Source organism: Neolamprologus multifasciatus, chromosome 12 (genome assembly GCF_963576455.1).
Source record: "Neolamprologus multifasciatus chromosome 12, fNeoMul1.2, whole genome shotgun sequence".
Lineage (NCBI taxonomy): Eukaryota > Metazoa > Chordata > Actinopteri > Cichliformes > Cichlidae > Neolamprologus > Neolamprologus multifasciatus.
This window is the reverse complement of record NC_140450.1, coordinates 27,634,418-27,658,508: the sequence shown is the minus strand read 5'-3', so window position 1 is coordinate 27,658,508 and position 24,091 is coordinate 27,634,418. Positions and strand designations below refer to the sequence as shown.

The following is a 24,091-nucleotide window of genomic DNA, read 5'->3' as shown; positions in this document are numbered from 1 at the left end:
GGCTCAGCCCACTGATTGCAGTGTGTGTAGACTGTGTAGTGTGTGTGAAAGCGCAGTTAGAGTCTGTGTCTTGTCCAAAGTACGGGAGTCAATTAAAGTAACAAAAAGAATTTGTGTCTAAAAGTGTGTGTTTGTGGTGTGTAGAAATTGCGGCAGGAGGCCGTGTCACGAATTGTTGCAAACTGTAAAGTCAATTGGGGGGTTGAATTTGGTTTTATTTTTTTCTGGGGAAGAGAATCAAGTCCGTGGCGCAGTTTGAATAATTTGTGAGGCAAATGTGGCGCGATCTGAAGATTGTGAGCCTAATTGTCCTAGTTTTGTGAAGTGTGAGTGGATGGCATCCGCTCAGTGTGCTGATCAGGGCGTTGTCCTGAATCAGCAGAGGAACGCAGAAAGTTTGAATGGGACTGCGAGAAGCATGAGGTGTGTGTGAGCCAGCCTCGAGGGGCGGGTTCACAGGTGGAACAAAGGAGAAGTAAAAGGTGTGTGTGTGTGAGAGAGAGAGAGAGAAAGGTGGGGGCGAGTGACCAGCCTGTGAGTGTGTGTGTGAATTCCTTGATGACAAAAAGGGAGAAAAAGTACATTAGTTGATTTTCTGTGAAATAATAATAGTCAAGAAATCAAAGTGATCAAATAGGAGAAAGTGAACTAAAATAAATAAAGACAACTAGGCAGCACGGTGGCAAGGTGGTTAGCACCGTGTTTGCGTGGGTTCTCTCCGGGTACTCCGGCTTCCTCCCACCGTCCAAAGAATGCAGCTTGTGGGGATAGGTTATTTGGATAATCCAAATTGCCACTAGGTGTGAAAGTGCGAGTGAATGTGAGTGCAAATGGTTGTCTGTCCCTGTGTGTTAGCCCTGCGACAGACTGGCGACCTGTCCAGGGTGTACCCCGCTTCTCGCCCTATGACAACTGGGATAGGCTCCAACGCTCCCCGCGACCCTGAAAAGGATAAGCGGAAGCAAATGGATGGATGAAACTAAACAGTGGATTAGTGTTAAGGTAATGATAAATAAATTGATAAAATTAACAGTGACATTTAAAGGTGATCAAGTACTCGAGGATGAATGGAGAATTTCATTGTGGACTGCATGAGAGCTGTTGGGGAGAAAGGAGAATGAGCTTGGAGGAGTGAGTTAACAGGTTAATGTGTGGGTGTAAAACAATGGGGTAAAAAGAGAAAGAAAATGATGAAAAGAAAATATAAAGTGTGGAAGTGTGAGTGGGAAATTGTCTCCAACTGGGGGAAGTGATACTACAGGTCGCCTTCTTCCCCTGTTGGACACACAAAAAAAACATAGTTTGTAGTGTTGTGGATGAAAAGAATTAATAACAACATCAAGAAGATTTTTTGTGTTTGCGGTTCAGAACAAATAAAAATTTCATTTTTGGGGTTTAAAGTCAGTAGAGTTCAAAACAAAATACGCGGAGATGTGTTGCTTTAGGAGTGATGAAAACATATGCAGTCACAGTGAATAATGGAAGTCTCTCAGTCTGTCGATTACAGGTGGGGAACAGACCTGGATCAATTCTCCACGGGCAGCAGTCGGAAGAAAATTATAGGTTAAAATCATTAGAAACAAAAAAAAAAATAGAAACACCCAGCCAGAATTTTTGGCTGAATTGTTTTGCAGCTTCCCGTCCTCATCCTGAACAAGCAAGCTCCAAGGAAGCTAATCTCTCCTTGAAGACACGGAGTGCAGTTCCAGAAGCACAAGCATGAACATCAACAGTGGACAGCAGTCCAAGAGACAATACCAGAGTCCTGAGCAGAGAGGTCCAGCAGCACTATGGCCAAATGGCATCAGAAAGAGAAGATCCATCATCTTGATTGGATGAATGGAGATGCGTTTCCAGCAAGCTGCAACTTCACTGTGTGTGAAGGACTTTTGAGAAGATTGTTGGAGTTTAACATTTGCCGTGTTTGGAGCAAGATGGCAATGAAAGAGACAGTGGGAGCATACATGGGACAAAGCTGAAGAGAACTGACTGCCACTGGACTGCAAAGTGGGAGAAGAGAACCGAGTGAAAGGAGCAGGTGAGGACAGAGGAATGCTGTTTTAGTGTGGGGAATCAAATTGGGTTAAGGAATCTGGGGAGACAAACGACTGCCTTGAAGTGGAGGATTGACAAAGTGTCCAGACCACCACAAAAGGGGGAGGAAGACAAGCACTGAGGTATGCAAGTGTACTGTTAGAGAAAACGGAAAGGCAACACCACACATGCACATGATATGTACTAGAGGTAGCACAAAATTATACATGAAGTGTAACACATCAAAAGACGGTATTTGTAGAAGGGGTTAACAACAAGCAGCGTGGTTGCAGGTGGTAACCTGCAAGCATTTGGGGTTTAGCTGTGCCTGACTATGACAGAGTTTTTCATTTAGATGGTTCTGAAACAAAATTTGGAGTGAACAGAGTTTTGTTTCAGAAAAAAGGGGGAAGGTACATAAAAGGACACACAGAAATAGAAAATGTATTAACCCTACTAACACACACACTTCTAATGAAGCTCATTAAAATCACGTAAGTCAAGTTAAGTAGGCAATACTGTTACCATCATCCTGTCTGGTTCATTGAGTGGGTTGAGAAGTGATACATAGAAGAGTAAATTAGTATTATTTTGGGGAATATGATTGCAGGGGTGACCAGAATCCTGCAGCTAGAGTTAAAATGAGTGAAACTATCAGATTCTTAGTTTTTTGGTTTTGTTTTTTGTTTCTGATGTATGGGGAAGGTTTTACCATGGCACCAAGTCTTAGATTTGGTGTGTTTTCACCTATAGGAGAAAGAATATTCTGGAAAAAGTCCTAAGACCGGGCTTCTGTATGTACAGTGCACTGACTTTTGTTAGTGAATTTCTTTTCTTTAAGCAGAGCTGCACGATGGGAATTAAAAGCGCTATATGACATGTCGAGAAAATCGTTCCATGTGAGTTTCTCCAACATTACAATGGGCTTGGGAGAAAGTCACTTATCTGGGACAATTAGAAAGTAAGTTCCTGCCCAAAAAGGATTCAGTGAGGTAATCCAAACTAAAGTTCTTCTTTTTCTTTTTTGAAATGATGTCATTTTGCTGAGGGTGGAAATGAAATGCGACGATAGTTTCCACTATCAGCAAAGAAAGAATGGATGGATGGATGAATGAATGAATGAATGAGTGAAAAAAAACTGACAGACTGGTAAAAGCTGACAAAAGCTCACAAGACTTGACTGACTTGACCACTACTCAAGGTTAACCTCCACCTAGACAGGACAAAGGGTGGATGAATCTATGTGTGTTTCTTTTTACAGGAGCAGAAAGATGACAGCAGCATCCTAGGTTGCATGAGCTTTGGCCGTGCCGATTTAACCTTTAAATGCCACTTTCTGTGTCTGTGAATTTACCAGTGGTGTGTTATTCATGGGCTTGTGTTGCTCACAGAAGTCACTGTGCAGCTGCACAGCGCTAACATTTACATTTCTTTTCTACAGCAGAGGGTTAATCATGTGATTTGATCATGTGATTTACATACAGTATTGACACACAACTTGATGTTTTTCTACAACAGGATTACTGAGTTTTTGTGTGAAGAAAACTGTGGTTACAGGCTATATGTTGGTGATGAAATTACACTGTGTTGTTGGAGAAAATGTGAATGTTACAGGGAAGAAGTGAATACAGTGTGATACTGTGTTTGACACCAGTGTTACTTCTTTTTACAGCACCTCTGGAATCTGGATGACCGACGCCTGACCACCAGGATGAATCGTGTATTTGGCTAATGTTTGTGTTTCCTTTAAGAGTGCTTGTAAAGGATTCAGCACAGACATACAAGTGACAATTGAACAGATGTGCAGTGGTTACAGAATAGTCACATGGGGCTCATTATCAGACCACTATTGGGGCTCATGGTGAGTGACAAACTTAAGGAAAGTCACTGATTACAATGTGGAATGACGATGAGATGTTTAATGATTTGGAGCAAATTATGGAAAAAAGTAGGGGTTTAATGAGGTTAGAATAAACCTGCAATGATCCTTGTCTCTGTGATGCTGAATACTTTATTACACTTATGAGTTGCAGTTGGTTGCAAATGTGAGTTGTTTAAAACTTAAAGACTTTGTCTTCTAGGATACAGGCTCCGGGTGGAGCTGGGAGTTAAACAAGCTAAACATGTAACTGCTGACTAATGTTTTTACACAGGGTTACAGGTTGGAGTATGGCTGCTCCAAGTGGGAAACCCTGGAGATTGTTTTAGAGAGAATGCGCAACATTCTTGTGCATGTCTCATTGGGGAGTTGACACATGGTGAGAGCCGTGTGGCACAAGAGGAGTGTCATTTTTTAATTTGCAGGTGTCGTGAGGTAGCATGAGAAGAAGCGAGTAATAATAATAATAATGGATTGGATTTATATAGCGCTTTTCAAGGCACCCAAAGCGCTTTACAATGCCACTATTCATTCACTCTCGCATTCACACACTGGTGGAGGCAAGCTACGGTTGTAGCCACAGCTGCCCTGGGGCAGACTGACAGACATATCGCGCCATCGGCCCCTCTGGCCAACACCAGTAGGCGGTAGGGTAAAGTGTCTTGCCCAAGGACACAACGACCAGGACAGAGAGCCCGGGTTACAGATACGCTTCCCAACCCCCTGAGCCACGGTTGCCCCTAAGTAAGGAAGATTGTCCACAAGATGGAAGCTGAGGCCAGGAGAGAGGCTTCAGGAGGATCAGAGATCACCTTCAGCACAACAGACATCGCGCAGAGAGCTGTGCTATTAGGCTTCCAGGAGATTGATTGTCTTGTGTTCTTCATGATAAATAAGTCTCTAAACTAGTGGGGCTTGTGGAAACACAGACCCAACAATAACAAAGAGAGGGAAGGTAGTCAGAACTGAGGGGATCGAACTAGGCAACAATGCAGACATAAAGGACTACTACAAATACCTGGGGATCCCACAGAAAATGGAAACCATGATGAGGCAGCTGGGAAAGCTGCAACCACCAAGTACCTGCAGAGGGTCAGGCAAGTCCTGATGAGTCAGCTGAATGGTAAGAACACGATCTGGTGTATCAGATCGAGAAGATGGGGATTAACCCTGCTGGGACAATAAGCTGGGGAAAGGAGGACATAGAAGGCCACTGACATCAAGACAAGGAAGCTCCTGATCATTCATGGAGGGTTTCAGTCCAAGTCCAGCACCCTGAAGCTGTATGCTAAATGGAAGGAAGGAGGCCGGGAACTGGTGAGTGTTAGCACCACGGTCCAGGATGAGACAACAGATATCAGGAAGATGGCCCCAACCAACCACGTGCTCACGTCTACCATACCAGGCAAGACCCCAGGTGAAGGCTGTGTAAAGATGCCCCTGAGACAATCCTGCACATAACAGCAGGGTGCAAGATGGAACGCCATAACCAAGTGCCCGGATGGTTGGACCTTAACAAGGTTCCAAGTAGCGCTTCAACATGCAACAAGAAGAAATAGGAGTGAGACAAAACTTTTTTGTGAGCATGCAATTTATTAGAAACACCACTTAAACTGAAACATCAGCTGTTTTACAGCTAATAAAAAGTTCCAACCATCGAAAATATTATTTTCTGCCATTTTTCAAGTGGTCTTAAACTTTTGGGAACTGTATGGGAAACTGGGAATGTACACTCAGTAAATATTTGTACTGACATTTTTGTTTGCTGCTCCTAAACACAAAATAAGCAACAAAGTGTATGATGTGCAGTGCAGCAAGGAGCGCTTGGACCTCTACGTTGGAGCAACCAAACAGCCACTCCATAAATGGATGGCTTCAACATATAAGAGCCCCCTCGACACAACAAGACTCAGCTGTACATCTGGAGCTAAAGGACACTCTTTGGAGGCTACCAATGTTCATACTTTGGACCCAGAGGACAGATGGTTTGAAAACAAGTAAAATAGGCCATCTATGTCCACTGTGAATGACAATCATTGAACAGCCATCTTAAGGCACTATCACATTGATAAACTGCCTGGTGAGATGACAGCAAACCCGATCAGCATTTACGACTGAGTGATAAAACTATTTGCTTAATGTGCTTATGGACCAATGTATATATTTAAGTTATGTATACCTGAACAGTAGCATGAGAGCTTGAAGGAATGTGCGGAAGTTGTTGTGGTGATTTATAGCTGTATCCTCATTCAGCTCAATGTTGCCAAACACCTAGAGCAGAAACATGGATTCAGGCCACAATATTGTAATGGTAAATTACTGCATGAATATCACATTCTCTGACCGAGTAGCATCACACACCTGCATTCCAATGATGGCGTAGATAAAGAACAGCATGGCAATCAGTAGACAAACATAAGGCAGGGCCTAAAGGGAACAACAGGAAACAAAACGTATTTCATTTTAAATACCCACTCTGAGTTCTTCTAGGCAGTGTAGAAGTGTGTGCAGGAAATTACTGTATGTGGCTTTGGAAGTGTACAGAAAATGTGAATATCAGGGCTAGTCAAGAATGTGTAAGCATTGTACTGTTTATGAGCACCTTAAAAGACTGAACAAAGGTCCACAGCAAAATGCGAATGGTGTATCCCTGCCTCAGCAGCTTTATGAGTCGAGCAGCTCTAAAGAGCCTCAGAAAGCTCAGGTTGAGCAGCCTGTCCTGTTAGACACAGATAAGATAGGGAGCACTTATCCACCAAATATCATTGCTCAATGTTAAACACACTTATGGAAGTCATCTGGTTACAAACAATCACATGTGGCAAACGCATACAAGGTCAATACATTCAAGATCGCTAAATGCTGTTCATCACAGTGCTTTAAGAATTATCACTAAAAGGGGGCACAAAGGTTTTCCAGATGGCTCCATTTACTCATAACCTTAGACAACAGTGCACAGACTGGTTGACAAAGGAGCAAAGGAAGCCTCCTAGTAAAAACACCTATGGTACCAATTTTGAAATCTTATGTGACCTTGTTCTCAAGTTATTACATTCACAGGATTTTCAGAAAACTTTCTCTGACCTCGAGGTTAAGGTTGACTGGTTCTTATTTAGCGCTTTTCTACTCTATCTGAGCACTCAAAGTACTTTATACAACTTGTACATTCACCCAAGCACTTTTTTCTAAGCTGTTTCTTAGTGCTTACTATCTAACATTCACACGCATTCATACTCCAATGGATGCATCGGAGAGCAGCATGGGGTTAGTATCTTGACCAACGACATTTGGCATGCAGACTGGGATTGAACCGCAAATTTTCCGGTTTGTAAGTGACCTGCTCTACCACCGGAGCTACAGCCACCCAGAGTCAAACTTGTCCAAGGTATTTAGTAGATCCACCGATGTTATCAATTCAAAAATCCGAGGTAACTTCCTTTTTATTTATCACATTCACGACATTTTCACTGAGATTCAAACCTGTCTAAGATTTTTAGATACCTAAATGGCATCAATTTGAAGCAGAAAATATTTTTTCTCATGGGATCAGTTTCTTGATCATTAATACGCAATTATCATGACCATCAACGACTAGGGATGGACCGATCCGATATTACGCATTGGTCCGATACTGACCTAAATTACTGGATTGGATATCGGAGAGAAATAAAAAAATGTAATCACATCCATTAAATATCACAAAAGCACCTCACAAAACTAGAGACATGGCATAACTCAGCTCATAACCTTACGGAGCAGTATGCGTCACGTGATAGAGTGGCTGTGGTGTGCGAGACCTCTCAGTGGTCTGGTTGAGCATTTGGAGCCTCGCTACCAAACCGGCATTTCATCTCTGAGAAAGTTATCCCAGAGAGAAGTAAAGCAAGTGTGTAAGTTCACCTCTGAATGTTTGTAAAGCATTCCCACGTTAAGTTTAACAACCGATATATGGAACGACTGCCTCTTCTCTCTCCCTTCCTCTCCTGTTGCTACTTCAATCATGAAACTGATCAATGATCAGCTGATCAGCTTTTCTTTCGCGACTCCCGTCTCTCTTGTTTGTTTTTGGCCCACTTTGCACCAGAAAGAGGAAACCAGGGGCTGAACAACAGCAGCACGTTTAAGCTTGATAAGCTGTTGTTAGAATTTATTTAATATTACTTTCTACAACAGGATCCTTTTCTACGCAGCTGACGGCTGGTAACTGTGCAGGGGCGGGTCTAGCAAGGTTTTGCCATGGGGGCAGGTAGGGCATTAACAGGGAAAGAGGGGTAGAAAGAATTACTTTTCTTTCTTATTCTCATTTAAAATGTCTCATTTTTAATAATTATTTGAATCTTACACCCAAAGTTTTAATCTGATGTAAAATGTACAGAAGTCCATTACTGTATACAGCAACAATTAAGTCTAATATATACCCTAGTAAGCTATAGTACTTTTTCCTTTGGTAGGGTATCATCTGTGCAGTCTGCAATTCTGTTGAAGAAAAATGTTGACTCTATTAAATTATTGTAAAAAAATAATTGATTTCTGCGTTTTTTTGTTTGGTTGGTTTTTTTTTACATGTGCATTAAAGTTAATTTCATTAAATTATCATTCAGAATTAGGGAGACATCCAATGGGTGTGTGTGTGTGTGTGTGTGTGTATATATATATATATATATATATATACACACATACATATATATATATATATATATATACACACATACATACATATATATATACACATACATACATATACACACACACATATATATATATATATATATATATATATATATATATATATATATATACATATACATATATATACATATATACATATACATATATATATACACACATATATACACACATATATATACACATATATACATACATATATATACACACACATATACAAAAAACTTGAATTTTACAGTGTTTATTATTACCATGGCTATCAAGTACTGATGTCCCCTAATATGTTTTTGTGAAGTCTAAAGACAATCCAAAAATATTGTGGGTAAAGTAAAGTTTACTGATTTAAGATGCAGTTTAAATCTTGCTAGAAGTTCATTAGACTGCTAGCAAGATATAAACTGCAGGTTTATAGGGTTTCTTTTCCCTACATCACCAGCATGAAAATGTTTTTATCATAGGACAGTTTTATTTACAGAAACCCACTCACCGTAGTCTAGTGATGTTTTTGGACCATGGCATGCCAACACCATTGACGACAATCAACAACAAATGTGTAGAATGACAGAAAGAGTTGGGAAAGAGAGGCAAGAGAACACAAACAGTCATATTGTACAGCATAAACTGATAACAATCAGCAAATAATCGTATGCAGATTCATATACACACATGTGTACAGAGATATACTTATAGTAGACTGAAAAGTCTGGAATAAATAAAGAAACTACCCACAAAATATGCAAAAACACTGTAAAATATAACTCAGCCGAATATCACACATTGAAGGTTACTCTCTAATGTGGATTCAGAAAAACACCTGTCCTGTAATTATTGCATCGTATCAAAACATTACTACCTAAAATCCTTTCCTTTTCCCCAGCTATATTGCCTTTTTTGACTCTGCCATGTGACTGACCACTGGCTAGTTAGCTTGCTTGCAATTTTCTAAACTGCAGTGTTTTTATGTATCCCATGAAATATTTAAGTGAGAGTGAGGTGGGTGGGGAAAAGTGCTCTTACATTGATTTCCGTCACCAGGATGTCAGTAATGCTTCCTAACACTGTCACAAAGTCAAACACGTTCCAAGCATCCTTTAGGTAGTTCTGAAGAAAAAAACAAAAACAAAACAAAAACAAAACAAAAAACAATAAAATCAGGAGCTGTGCTTTACCTTTAAGAGTATTTAGAGTTGCTTTATAATGACTACCCACCAATGGCCCAAAAGCAATGATCTTGAGAATACATTCCAGAGAGAAGAGAGTGGTGAACACTATGTTGAGGTTCTTTAGCATTACTTCATAGAACTCTGGAGCTCCATAGAACTACAAGAGAAGGGCAAATGAGACGTTAAGGCACATTTTAAGGTGACGAATAACGATTAGCTTTTCCTCCTCAGTGTATCAGGCTAATGCATTCCTTCTATGTCCATTATATGGAGACTATACCCCATAGTGCTTAAAATATGAAAATCTTGATACAGATGGAAGGAAAGTGGACAATACATGTAGAAAGGCTAATTTATAACATATCCTGTTCTCAAAAACTGACATAACTATAACTCTATAGCTGGACTCAAGAAATACGTGCTTAAAGATTTTAAACGTGACATCACCGGGTTGGTTAGTTGCTAGTAATAGACTGGCACTGTTTGTGTTAGCTAACTACTAACAAAAACAATAACTCAGGGTAAATAAAGGACACTAAAACTAAAAATCAGTTTAAGTGGATCACTTTTGTGCTGCCCTTTGCTGCAACCATGAATTTTAAGTTAAAACTAAGGATACACTATTCACTTTTCTCTGACTGTTAAGCATTCAGTGGCTCTCTGTTGTCTGGCTAGTTGCAGTGAAACAGAAATTCTGCCTACCACACATATTAACCAATTTTTCCTGCAGATATGCTGATGTATTTCCTGATTGTGCTTCAGTAAAAAAAAACACAGTTATGTTTGTGATGTGATGTGAATGTATTAATCACTAGTGTAAACTGTTTGGATCTGCTTGGGAAAAGAATGATTGTTTTATTCCATAAAATACCACTTATCGCATCACCTGATTGCGCTGCTTTGAACACCCTGCTAGATGAGGAAAATAAGAGTTTTTGACTCTAGCTTGTTGGCCCGGTAAACCACCTGTCACCTGAATCAAACGGGCTGTCTTCCACACTGTCCTTATTCAAAACGTTTTTTACAAACCTGAACCTTACGGCTAACAGGTGGATTTTCCCATGTCAGTGTAGCTAGTCAGACAATGAAGAACTGGGTCTGATGCTAGTTAGCTAACAGAAACTAATTCAGTTAGCTAACTGATTCTACTAATCGCATCTATCCAACCAACTTGGCAAAATCACGTTCTGTACAAGATGCCACTAAATTAAACATGTTCTAAAAACTTTGCCCACATATTTCTTAAAACATCTACAAAAACAGTGCTACATCTATGTTCGTTTTTAAGAGCAGGTCTCAATGGTATAAATTAGAAAAAAATTGAAATTCACACGTAGAAATGAAAGATTCAAGGTGGGGGTAGGGTTTCATCAGGGATTACCTCCGGGCCCCTTTGTGTTTGACTATTATGGGATTATTATTCCTCCAAAACCCCATCCCCTTGGGACTGTGGCTACGTCCACAGTCGCCAGGAACAAGAAACACAGGAACAAGGAATACAGTTCCACAGGAAAACCACCGAGTTTTTTAAATGGACTAACAATGAGGAGGAGTTGTTGCTGCGAGTAACACAAAAGTACAAAGTTGCAAAAGCGAGTGAGAATTAAAGAATTTGAAGAAAAGCTATCTGGAGCATGTACAGACTGATATCAATCTTTAATAGGGCTGTCAAAAATTGAGAGCAAACAAAACAACTGCTGTATAATGCCCTCCGCTATCTCTGTTTAATTGGTCACATAACTGCATCATGCATCTGACATGCATCATCGTTTTATAAAGTCTGCGTCCACACTGCAACACGAAAGCACCTTTTTTGAAATGTATGCATTTTATAGAGTGCTTTCCATGAGTGAAAACGTTGTCTCAGTGTGGACGGGAGGCCACAAAGGGAGAGAATGCGTTTTCAAACAAAAACGCATTAGTGTGGAAGTAGCCTGTGTCACCTCCCAGACCACCAAAAACAAAGCACAAATTAGCAAAAAAAAGTTTTAAACAAAAATTAAAAGACAGAATAGAATGTACAACTGCAGCAAAGAGTAAAACACTAAATTGTTAAACATTCTCTTCTGTACAGAAACAGTACTGTACAGTCCAGAAAAAGCATAAGTCAAGGTTACAATCTTATGGCCTCTGACAGTGGACAGTGGTCTGTGTTATTTAACAGTCCCATTTTTTGTAAATGGAGAGTCCTCTTCACACACTAAGGTTAATTATGGTGCTCAACAGGGTTCAGTGCTAGGATCAGTTCTTTTTACCTTAAGCTGGGCATACACTGTGCGATTTTTTTCAGTCGCGTTATTCAGCTCCTGCTCAAACTGTATGATTGACTCTCAGGGGTTAGAAGTTCGTAGAGCACAATGCAGGGTCTCACACTATACGGCCCGAGTGCTCACACTTGCGTGTGTCTAACATGAAAGTTATAACACAAAATCTGTCTCTCGCTCTCCCTTTCTGTCTTTCACTCACACATAGACACATCCACCACCACCATCAATAAATTAAATTGCTAAATTGCTAAATTGCTAATGAAAACTAGAAAATACATTTTCTGAAGAAACTGCATTGTGATTGCTGATAGCTGAATGTTTTGAGCTGAAATGAAATAAATGCTGAATTTAAGTAAAAAATGTTTAATGAGATGAAAAATACAGAATTATTCACCTGAAAACAAAAGTGCAGAACTGCTAAAAGCTGATGTTAACACAGAAGAAGTTTGAAAGTAGTTTTGAGTCACAAAGCATCTGAATGAATATTAAAAGTTCCTATTCTTTTAATCACCAAATCACTGAAATGTGGGAGAATTCACTACAGAAAGATCAATGCTGTAAGTTTTAATGATCCAGTCAGAAAGGATGATTCTTAAAGTCATCAACTGACTCCAAATGCCCAGGTTTGAACCACCTATCTGCTAAAAACAAATCCACCAATCAAACAGAAGCCTGAATTTCATGGGCCAATCAGAATGCTTGATCCAGTTGTCCAGAACTAACTACTGATATCTGTGGCAAAACCCTGTCAAATCTGCCTCGGTGCACCTGTTGAACAATTGCTTCTAAATCCAAGATCCTAACTCCCATCAAAATCATTTTCAAAAGGTGAATATCCCGAGGACTTGTTCTACACAACAAATAGTTATGTCTATAACTTCTGTTCCCTGAAGGAGAGGAACAAGGTACAACACATAAGTATGGGATATCACACCCTTGCGTGTCCTGGCTGAAGAAATCTTTATTCACGCCTTTAAGGCAGATGACGCGCACGGCCCCACCTGCACATATAGCCGCTGTCATCACAGTCATCCCTCAGTTCAATAGCCGCTCTTCACTGAGCCAAACTGCTCAGTGGGGCCACCTTGTGTTGTACCTCGTTCCTCTCCTTCAGGGAACAGAAATTATAGACATAACTATTCGTTCCCTTTCAGTCGATTCACTCGGTACAACACATAAGTATGGGACATACATATACATATACACGTCCCGCAGAGCAGCCACCGAACCGGAATCAGACCAAGACATCCTTAGTGAGCGGTAGACCCAGCAGAAAAGACAGTATGAGCCACCGAAGGGGCTGTAACGTCCAACCGATAAAACTGCACAAAAGTGTGCGGTGATGCCCAACTAGCTGCCACACAAATATCAGCTACAGGCACCTCTTTAAAAAGAGCCCATAAGGTTGCCATACCCAAAGTGGAATGAGCTCTCACCCCCTGGGGCAAAGCAAGACCTCTGGTGCCGTATGCCAGTGAGATAGCTTCTATAATCCAGTGGGACAGCCTCTGTTTAGACAAACCTCTACCTCTATTTGGATTAGCAAAGCAGACAAACAGCTGGTCACATAAACGCACATTCTGAGTGCGCTCAATGTAGGTGCATAGCACATGGCCAAAAGCTCAGCAACTCAAACTACATTGAGCTATAAGATGCAGGCATGATCTTGGGAAAATAGGCAGCATTTGGACGCAATATGATCTTGTGGCCATCAGGAGAGAACTGTGTGCAGGAGGGATGCACAGACAGCGCATGAAGGTCACCCACTCGCCTTGCCGAAGCCAAAGCAAGAAGTAATGCAGTCTTATATGAAAGAAATTTCATATCCACAGACTCAATGGGTTCAAACAAAGGGCCTCCAGCACCAAAGATAAGTCCCAAGCAGGGACACTGGACTTAAGCACGGGTCTCAGCTGGCGAACCCCTTTCAGAAAACGTATGGCAAGGGGATGTGCACCTGGTGTCACCCCATCAAAGCCAATATGACCAGCAGATATAGGTGCTAAATAAACCTTAATTGTCGAAAATGAAAGGTCCTTTTCCAGCAGCTCCTGCAGGAATGTCAAAACATCCACAATAGAGCAATGAGATGCGATGCACACAGGCGGTGAGAGAGAGTCCACCGCTCTCATTTTTAACAGTCCAAGTGGCACTACAGCGATCATAGATGCCATCATGCCCAACAAACGTAATATCGTCTGGAAACGCAGTCTGCGTCCCAGCTGAAACTGAGTGAGGCAGCGATGAAACGCGGCCACTCTGTGCTCCGACAAACATGCGCGGCTGGAAAGCGAGCATATTTCCAAACCGAGGAAAGAAATCTGCTGACTCGGGATTAGTGAGCTCTTTTGAAAGTTCACAGATTGTAACATGGGAACTTGTACATTCATACATTTTGTTGGAGGCACCTTTCCTGGGGCACAACAATGAAAAACAGCAGGAACACTTGATGTGGTCACCTGAACATTTAACACACCTGAACAGGGAGTTACAACCTGAGGCATTTTGTGTGCAGGGGGTTTGTGCCTTCTGGGGCTGACAACCTGAACAGAACTTAAGTGGCACCTCTTGGGCGGCAACAGAGGGGTAAAAGCAGCGTCTTCCTGCCACCGGCCCCCTTCTCCGCTCGAAACCACAGGTAGGAGGGCTAAGGCTTCTTCCTCCTGGGCGTCAGGTCCCGTCGGGGGCCCGAGAGTGGGCCTTTGCTCCAGGCCGACTGGCGTGGAGCTTGGGCCAGAGGATGCGCTCCCGCTGGTGGCACACCCACGGCAGTGGTGGGTGCCTGTCTCTTGCCAGTTGGCAGTGGAGCGGCGGGCTTGTGAGAGCTAGCTGAGGGCTTGGGCTTCGCCTGACATCTGGGGATGATGTCGCGCAGAGCTTCCGTCTGCTTCTTCCTCAGATCGAATCTAGCCTGAATGGCTTCAAGTGAATGTCCGAATAACCCAGCTGATTACACTGGTGCGTCCATATATACAGCTCTGTCACTATCCGGGACATCAGAGAGGGTCAGCCACAGGTGCCTCTGCGCCACTACTACCGAAGCCATCCCTCTGCCCAGTGAGAGCGCTGCACAGCGAGACGCACGGAGGATGTAATCTGTGGCGACTCTGACCTCGTTAAGAAGAGGTGCCAGCGGGCTGTCATCAGCAACCAGCGATCCGAGCTCATGGCGTGAGCAGTGCCGGCCTTAGCCCGATAAATCTTCTCAGTTGCGAAGTAGAGAATCTGCAGTGCTTGGATGGCAGAGTTGCAGAGCCGTCGACACCATGGTTATGGGACGGGGCCAGATAAGCAGCCAGAGACGGCTCCATAGGGGGTGGGTTAGCTAAGCCAGACGCCGTCCAATTCCATGTACTGTCCATAGCCGGGCTGTTAGGATGCCTGGGTCGTTGACCTAGGGTTTTGAGTTTATTATATTATTTATCATTTCTAGTCTTTGGTTTCTTTGTTAGAGTTCTGTCTAATGGTTTTGCTTCCTTCCTTCGTTAGGCCTGATTTGCCCCAGCTGTGTTTCCCTGCTGTTACCCATTTCCTGATTGCTCCCTCTGTGTATTTAAGCCCTGTGTTTCTCTGTGTCCGTGTTGTGATCTACCCTTATCCATCATCATTTTGCTGTTTGTTCTGTCTGTTTGCCAGTTCAGGTTATTGTTATTTTCAGTTTAGTATTTGTATTCCCAGTTTTGCTAGTTCTCTGTTTGCCATCTAGCAATAAATCTGAGTTTGAGTTTACTTTCTGCCTCCGAGTGTCTGCACATTGGGTCCTCCTTATCACCACTCCTGCCTGCACACAGCCCCCACATGACAGGGGCACAGTGATGCTGGTAGACAGAGGTTTGTCTCATGATGCTGTTAGTTCGCAGACAAAGTCTGGGAACTAGGGAAGGCAGTTTTTGGCCGTTGTGGGCTCTGGTGGGAAGAAAAAACCCTCGAACTGTGACGGCTTCTGAGCTAGCAGAGGAGAGGGCCAGTCCACCTGCAGCTTCTCAGCAGCACGACAAAACAGGGAGAAAAGAGAGGCGTCATTATGGCCGACCGGTGCTGCAGGGGTGGCACATTGGGCCGACAATGAGCTCTCCTGCTTATCCTCCGACAAACCATGGATGTCCAGGCCGATGTCCAGCATGTCATCATCTTCCTGGGGAGTGCTGGCGGGCTTCAACCCAGGCTAAAGCCCGTCAGCGCTCCTGCATGGTTCTGGCTCCTCATTGGCTAACCTGTCAACATATTCCATGCGGTCAGCCCAGCTAATTGCGGGGACATCAACTGGATCCTCGTCTTCTGACTCAGACGAAGCAAGGGCTCCAGACTCGGAAAGGAGCTCGCTTCGGTTTGGAGTCCATTCCAAAATGCAAAGCAAAACGCTGCACAGGAAAACTTGAAATTAGCGCTCCGCGGGCAGCCTACGCACCAACTGCGCGGTGGAGGCTAACACCAACTGGGGCAGTTAAGCTAGCAGCAGCTAGCTAGCTCAACTCACCGGAAGTGTTCTCAGTGTCTCAGAGCATAAGAACTGAGGGATGAGTGTGATGACAGCGGCTATATGTGCAGGCGGGGCCGTGCGCGTGTCATCACACGTCATCTGCCTTAAAGGCGTGAATAAAGGTTTCGTCAGCCAGGACACGTGAGGGCGTGATATCCTACTATCATACTATCAAGTGTTTTACCGAGTGAATCAACTGAAAGGGAACAATGTGTTCTTCATGTTCCTGCTGTCACAAATTAGAGCAAACACTGTGCACACAGCAGCAGATGAAACATAAGTTTTTAAGATTAATCTTGCCAGTGACAGACAGAGCTCATTAAGCAGACAGGTGGGCCTGGTTGCTATAGCGACTGAAAGGTTTTTCTAAGTTGAACGGTGTTGAAGTAGTAGGAGTACAAAAAACGTACAGAAGATGGAATAGTAATAGTAAATATTTGAATAACAATACTGTGAATGCTTTTCAGCATTCACAGTATTGATGAGAAAGTTCTACAAGTTGTGCTTTTATCGCTTGTGTCCAGATTACACACTGCACTGCAGTGCTGCTCCGTCTTTTCACTTTCATTTCTGTGTTTGCATGTGCACAGTGTGGGAGGCTGCGTTGACACCCTCACGACGGCCGACAGGATTTCGAACAGGTTTGATTTTCTTATGACCAAACGATTGATGATTGGGAGCTGGTTGTGAGGTGTTAATAGTTTCTCGTTACCCCATGTATACTACACGATACATGCACGACACATGATGAAGGCGAAACTCGGGCTGATCATCACAACTGAAAAATCGGCTCAAAATTGGCCAAAAATCGCACAGTGTATGCCCAGCATTATACACACTTCCTTTGTGCAGTATCATTAGAAGGCATAGCATACATTTTCACTGCTATGCAGATGATACTCAACTTTATCTATCAATGAAGTCAGATTACACACACTAATTAGTTCAACTATAGCAATTTGTGCAATTGTAACACTGATGAAGCACCAATGAGTTAATACACACAAGGTATTAGGCTCAATATTGGGCTATTATTAATTAACTTGATCAAAAGCCTTAGGAACGGCTTCTGGAGCCTATGGTCAATAGGTAATATACACAACACAATACGCTTGTGCAGGTACCATGCATGTAAGTTTTACACCTTTTTCTGCTGATAAAGACTTGTTCCACTGCCATTCACTACTGCAGGAAAGTAACCAAATAACAAAAAGTTTCCTGTTTTTTTTTAAAGTTTTTTTTTTTATTACTATTGGCTATATAAATTTGTTTTGGTTGTTTGTTTTTTTAATACAATGGGTCCACAGAAAAGGGCCATCTTCTGTGATTTCATAGAACTTTGTTAAATACAACTTCCGCCTGTAATTTTACACATTTATTCATTACAGTTCAAGTTCAAACAGTTGTGCTGACATTTCTTTCATTCACTACAGCAGCATTTTTAAATCATGTGGGCAGACTGTGATGTACTGTTGGAACCACACTCATTTTTCTATTAACTGGGATTAAATGTAGATAAACAGCTTTACACTAACAGAAATGGGAGTTTCACCAGTCTGACCAACTCATGATCAGTGTTGTGGTAAGACTAATTATTTCCTTTGTTCTGTGATTTACAAGACGTGGGAGAATAATTTAATTTTAAAAAATGTAATTGTGATTGCCTAGAGTCAAAATTAGCTTTCCACCAGTGACAACTTAAGAGGGTCATCTAAGAAGGTGCAGCAACTAGTTGGCTAACTTAATTTACTTTTTGACTAACAATTGCCTCAGCTTTTTTATTTGTTGTTTGTTATTTTGTTATTTTTGTTAATTTAGTAAAAAGAGAAGAATTTTAAAAAAGACATGACCTGAGTGAATCAGCGAGATTAAAGTTAGCAGCTGGAGGATTTTATTACTTTTGGCCAGAGCATCCAACTGTCCCTGCTAATGATTGCTACCAGTAGCTTCATATATAACACTAAAGACATAAAAGTCTATAAACACATGTTCATGAATTCATGATTCATGAACATGTGACCTAAAGCTAAACCACCTGTATGTGTATTTTATTATTCATATGCTTTCTTACCTTCATCATGAGTACCACGGTGTTGAGAGCAATCATGATCATGATGGAGTACTCAAATGGAGCTGATACCACAAACTTCCACATCTTGTACTGGAAGGACTGTGTGTTCTCAGGCATGTAACGTGTTAGCGGTTTGGCGTTTATGGCAAAGTCAATACATGCCCTCTGCAACAAAATAAAAATACATATCTGCTTTACTGTTTTTATCATTTGAATGGAACTTCAGTACTCTGTTTTGTATGGATAAAAGCCTGACTTTGCTAGAAATAATTAAATATTTTATTTAGGCACAAACACCACATTTTTTTTTGTAACTTTGGGTAACAGTTTATTTAGGTCCCAGATGCTAAAACTGGATCATTGTTAAGTAAAATTAACCAAGAACAGGTATATATTACAAATAATGTATTACAAAAATATGCATATTTAGTCACAGAAGCCAGATAAGGAGAAAATACTGAACCAACAAATACATAGTGGTCAGTGGCCATACCCTTAATAATGTTTACCAAATGTTACCAAGACAATTTGACCCATCAACGCATGGACCTCTTAAGATTTTGAAAGTGTCTTATGGCTCTAAGCAGCAGATTATATTTAAGACCTTGGCCATTTCATCTGAAATTATCAAAACTTTAGAACATTTCTGTTAAACCATTTCCAATTTGCCTTAAAAATGTCTCAGCTTAGTCATTAGCTTTACAAAATCAAATATAGGACAGCACAGTGGTCTTCATGGGCTCCATTTTCCTCTTACAGTCCAAAGACAGGCAGTTAGTGGAGTTAGGTTAACTGGGGATAAATTGCCCATAGGTGTGAATGTGAGTGAAAATGGTTGTCTGTTTCTCTATCTAGCCCAGATAGATTTGAAAACAGCGTTTTTGTCTGAAAACGCTCCGCATCCACACTAGCGTTGTCAGTTGTTTTCACAGAGTTGCGCGTCCACATTGAAACGGCCGAAAATGCTTACGTTTCAGTACTGCGCATGCGACCTGCCTCATTTCTGTCTGCCGCTTATTTACTTTCTGGCTCTTTGAAATGTCCCGGCAAAATGTTGAGGAAAACCACCGAGTTTTTAAAATGGACTAACAATGAGGAGGAGTTGTTGCTGCGAGTAACACAAAAGTACAAAGTTGCAAAAGTGAGTGAGAATTAAAGAATTTGAAGAAAAGCTATCTGGAGCATGTACAGACTGACATCAATCTTTAATAGGGCTGTCAAAATTGAGAGCAAACAAAACAACTGCTGTATAATGCCCTCTACTATCTCTGTTTAATTGGTCACATGACTGCATCATATGACTGACATGTGTCACTGTTTAGAAAGTCTCCATTTTCGCTGTCCACACTGCGACGTGAAAGCACCGTTTTCAAATGTATGCGTTTTCAAGAGCGTTTTGAAAATGCAGCGAAAACGCTGTCTAAGTGTTTTCAAATGAAAATGCATTAGTGTGGACATAGCCTCTGTTTAGGAGTATTTATAGTCTTGCAAATGTGTCTGCTCATGTACACTTTTCGGTTGGACTAAGGGGGAGAGGGGTTTTCACCGTCGAGCACCCAATCAGCCCTCTAACATCCTGACTGCATGTTGCAGGAAGGGGATAATGTACGCGACTGCTGAATGTTGATTAGTTGACAAGTGGGTCAAGATAGGGAGCAATACTGGAGTTCAATAGGAACAGGAGAAATACAAAAAAAAAACAAACTTCAAAGATAATTGTTCTCACTTGAGCTCTTTGTATGTTACAACCCAAAAACCGGTTGTAACACACACTTTGTATATTCCCTCCATCTGACAACAACTGTAGGCAGATGGACAGTCTCTGGAGTGCAGCTGACAGCAAGCGTGCTCTCCCTGCTCAACAATCCAGCTTTAGCCTTCTGTTAGATTATAGAATATCCAGGGCTCACACTATGGTAGCTGGGATGGGTTCCAGCCCCCATCCCAATGCTCAAGAAAAACAAAAACATTTTTTTAAGCATGCTATTTCTTAAACAACTCTTAAACTGAAACAGACTGTTTTACAGCTGATCAAAAGTTTAGGACCACATGCCTTTAAAAGTCTAAATCTGTACACACTGTCATGATCTTCTGATGGCAAAGGCTAAAAAAAACTTTCCCAGGCATTTGGAATTTCTTAAATGACCCTGAGGGTTATGGAACAACAAAGTGAAGTGGAAGACCCCCCAAAATTTCACTAGCACTGAGCTGGAGGATCCAGTTGGCTGTCCGTCAAGACACTGGACGATACTCAACCCAAATTAAGGCCAATACTGGTGCCGACTGCAGCCCCATAACCATCAGATGGCATCTGAGACTGAAGGGCTTCAAAAACAAAAGAGGTCTTCATAGGCCTCATCTCCTTGAAAGCCACAGAACTGACTGTTTGGACATGAGAGCACCAAACATTGGACATTGAAAGGTGGAAGAAAGTTTTATTCTGTAATGAGAACAAATGTAACCTTGATGGTCCTGATGGCTTCCAACATTACTGGCATGACAAGCAGATGTTTTCTACACACCACAGTGGAGGGGGTGTTTTTTTTCTTTAGTAGAACAATGGAGCTTCAGGAGGTACAGGGGCATCAAATGGCCACTGACTATGTCCAGATGTTGCAGAGAGCATCCCTCATAACTGAGGGCCCTCGTCTGTGTGGTAATGACTGTGCTTTTCAACAGGACAACACTACTGTACACAATGCCTGCAGGACAAGGGACGTCTTCCAGGAGAACAGCATCACTGTTTTGGACCATCCTGTGTGTTCCCCTGAACTAAATCCAATTGAGAACCTTTGGGGATGGATGGCAAGGGAAGTTTACAATGATGGAAAACAGATCCTAACTTTTGTGCGGCTGTCTTCACCTCTTAAAGACATGTTCCCACTCACCTCATGGAAACACTGTGCATCAAGAACAATGCAAACATTTTTGAAGTGATCAACAATAATGGTGGATCTACTCATTACTGAGTTCATGTTTGGAACTTTCTGTTTTGGATTTCTGTTTTGGGCGGGTTTACGGGTGTGGTCTTAAACTTTTGACCTGGACTATATGTATATGGGATACACTGGGTAAAAATAGGTACACATGTCAACAAGTCAATATATTTTGAAATTGACATGAAATTCCAACCGGATGTCATTAACAACCCATTTAATTCTCACATGCAAAGAAATCAAACAATAGATGGCTATAAATTGTGTTAAATAATGAGATTACATAGGGGGAAAGTATTGAACACATGTAGAAAGAACGATGCAAAAGGACATGAAAATCACAACATGTGCTAAAATCTATCAATTTTCTGCTGGCCTACAAAATAGGTGTCTCATTACCAAGGTGTCATACAAAAAAACATCTTATGATAGACAAATCAGTAAGCATTCTCAAGACCTTTGCAACCTTATTGTTGCAAAACGGGCTGATAGCATTGGTTACAGAAGAATTTCTAAACTACTGAAGGTTCCAGTGAGCACTTTTAGGCCCATAATGTGGAAGCGGAAAGAACATCATTTCACCATAAACTGGCCACAGGTGTCCCCTGCAAGATTTCAGACAGAGGAATGCAACTAATTATCAGAAGAGTTGTCCAAGAGCCAGGGACCACTACAGAAAGACCTGAAATTAGCAGGTACAATGGTTTTGATAAGTAATGCACTCAACTGCCAAGGCCTGCATGCATCCTACCAAGCATGACTACACTGCTAAAGAAAAAGCATGTTGAAGAACATGGGAGCATATAGTCTGGTCCAATGAGAACAAAATTGAACTCTTTGGATGCCATAATACACACCACGTTTTGAGGTTAAAAGGCTATCAACCTCAAAAATATGTGCTAGTGCAGCATGCTGAAAAACAGCATGCTGCACTAGCACGATAAATGATAAAATGTACAGAGACATGCTTGATGAAAAAAAATCTTCTGCCATTTTCCAGGATAATGAAGACAAAACAAGGGTGGGTGATCCCAAACACACACCCAAGGAAACTCTCAAGTGATTTTATAGAAGCAAAATAACCTGCACTGAATCTAATCTAGTCTATGGAAAGGACTGAAGCTCAGAGTTCATAGAAGGGGCCCAAAAAACCTTCAGAATTGGAAGATTGTTTGTGTGGAAGCTCACACCTGATAAATAAAATATAAAATATACAGAGTGGCGCGGCTGCCCCTCTGTTGGTCTTCCTTGGTCTCTTGTGTTCTGAGGGCCTCTGGATGTCTGGAGTTTTGATCTCCTCCATACACCTGTCCCCTGGTGGACGGGGCTGTGGCTCCCCACACCCTCTAGCAGATCATTACATGAAGAAACATGAAGGAACCTTTTAAAAACAAGCGCGTTCATGCTCACAGGTGTACACACGGGTGCTCACACACACAAACGACACCCTTTTTGGCGCCTACCTCAAAGCACACTGTGCGCTGTCGATCTTACGTGCTGCACAATGTTTAATATTTAGTATTTACAGTTATATTCCCATATATCATCGTGATGTTGTTTATTCTATTGCTCTCGTTTTCTTCTGCTTGTTTTCTTTTTTCATTCTCAACAGGTGAAATTAAAAAAGTATCTACTGTTATCTATTGTTAGCTAGTTTATTGTGATTGTGTTGTTTTTATTATGTTGCTCTTTGTTGTTTGTTTTCTCTTCTGGTATTTTATCTCCATACAGGTGATCCAGGTGTTTTGTTTGTTTTTCTTTCTTTTTTTTTCTTCCCCCCTTTCTCACCATCTCTTCTCCCCTCTATTTTTCTTTCTCTCCCTCCCTCTCTTTCTTTCATTCTTTCTCACTGTCCTATCCCCCAGTCATGTCTGTCCAGTCTTTAAAAAAACGAAAATAAAATAAATACATAATTATAATAAAGGTCAATCAAATGGACCAATATGGCAAGGCCATGATGATCCACTTGGTAAAGTAAATCCACTTGCCATCTTACTTGGCCTTCAGACAAGAATTCTGATGGCTAAAGATCCAAACGGGACAGGCAAAAAAAAAAGAAAAAAAGAAGAAAAAAAAAGAAACAGTGGGAACCGGTTCTCAATAAGAACCGGTTTTCGATACCCATCCCTACTAATCCATGCAACTAGTTTCTCCATACAGGAGAACTGAATTGAAGCTGTCATCACTAACAAATAGTTGTTGTTGTTGTTGTTGAAAATAGTTGCCACACAACTCCACTCACATTTAACTAATAATAATCTGTATGAACAGTTCCAGTCTGGTTTTCGCCCCTCCCATATCACTGAAACAGCACTTATAACGGGGCGACCGTGGCTCAGGGGGTTGGGAAGCGTTGGGATGCGCTCTGACACAACGACCAAGCTCTGTCCTGGTCGTTGTGTCCCTGGGCAAGACACTTTACCCTACTGCCTACTGGTGTTGGCCAGAGGGGCCGATGGCGCGATATGGCAGCCTCGCTTCTGTCAGTCTGCCCCAGGGCAGCTGTGGCTACAACTGTAGCTTGCCTCCACCAGAGTGTGAATGCAAGAGTGAATGAATAGTGGCATTGTAAAGC

General features: G+C 41.8%; 1 protein-coding gene and 1 pseudogene across 2 annotated transcripts in view; both read right to left on the bottom strand.

Annotated features, from left to right (window-relative positions):
* LOC146507178 (putative voltage-dependent N-type calcium channel subunit alpha-1B) overlaps positions 1-24,091 on the bottom strand; it is a 285,564-nt gene that overhangs the window by 78,460 nt on the left and 183,013 nt on the right. The window contains 6 exon segments of the mRNA XM_085180590.1: positions 6,093-6,184; positions 6,275-6,340; positions 6,516-6,632; positions 9,617-9,700; positions 9,809-9,919; positions 18,581-18,745. Coding sequence (XP_085036716.1) covers positions 6,093-6,184; positions 6,275-6,340; positions 6,516-6,632; positions 9,617-9,700; positions 9,809-9,919; positions 18,581-18,745 — 635 coding nt within the window.
* Positions 1-24,091, bottom strand: part of LOC146507179 (uncharacterized) — a 146,457-nt pseudogene that overhangs the window by 99,023 nt on the left and 23,343 nt on the right. The gene's annotated exons all lie outside the window — the stretch shown is intronic.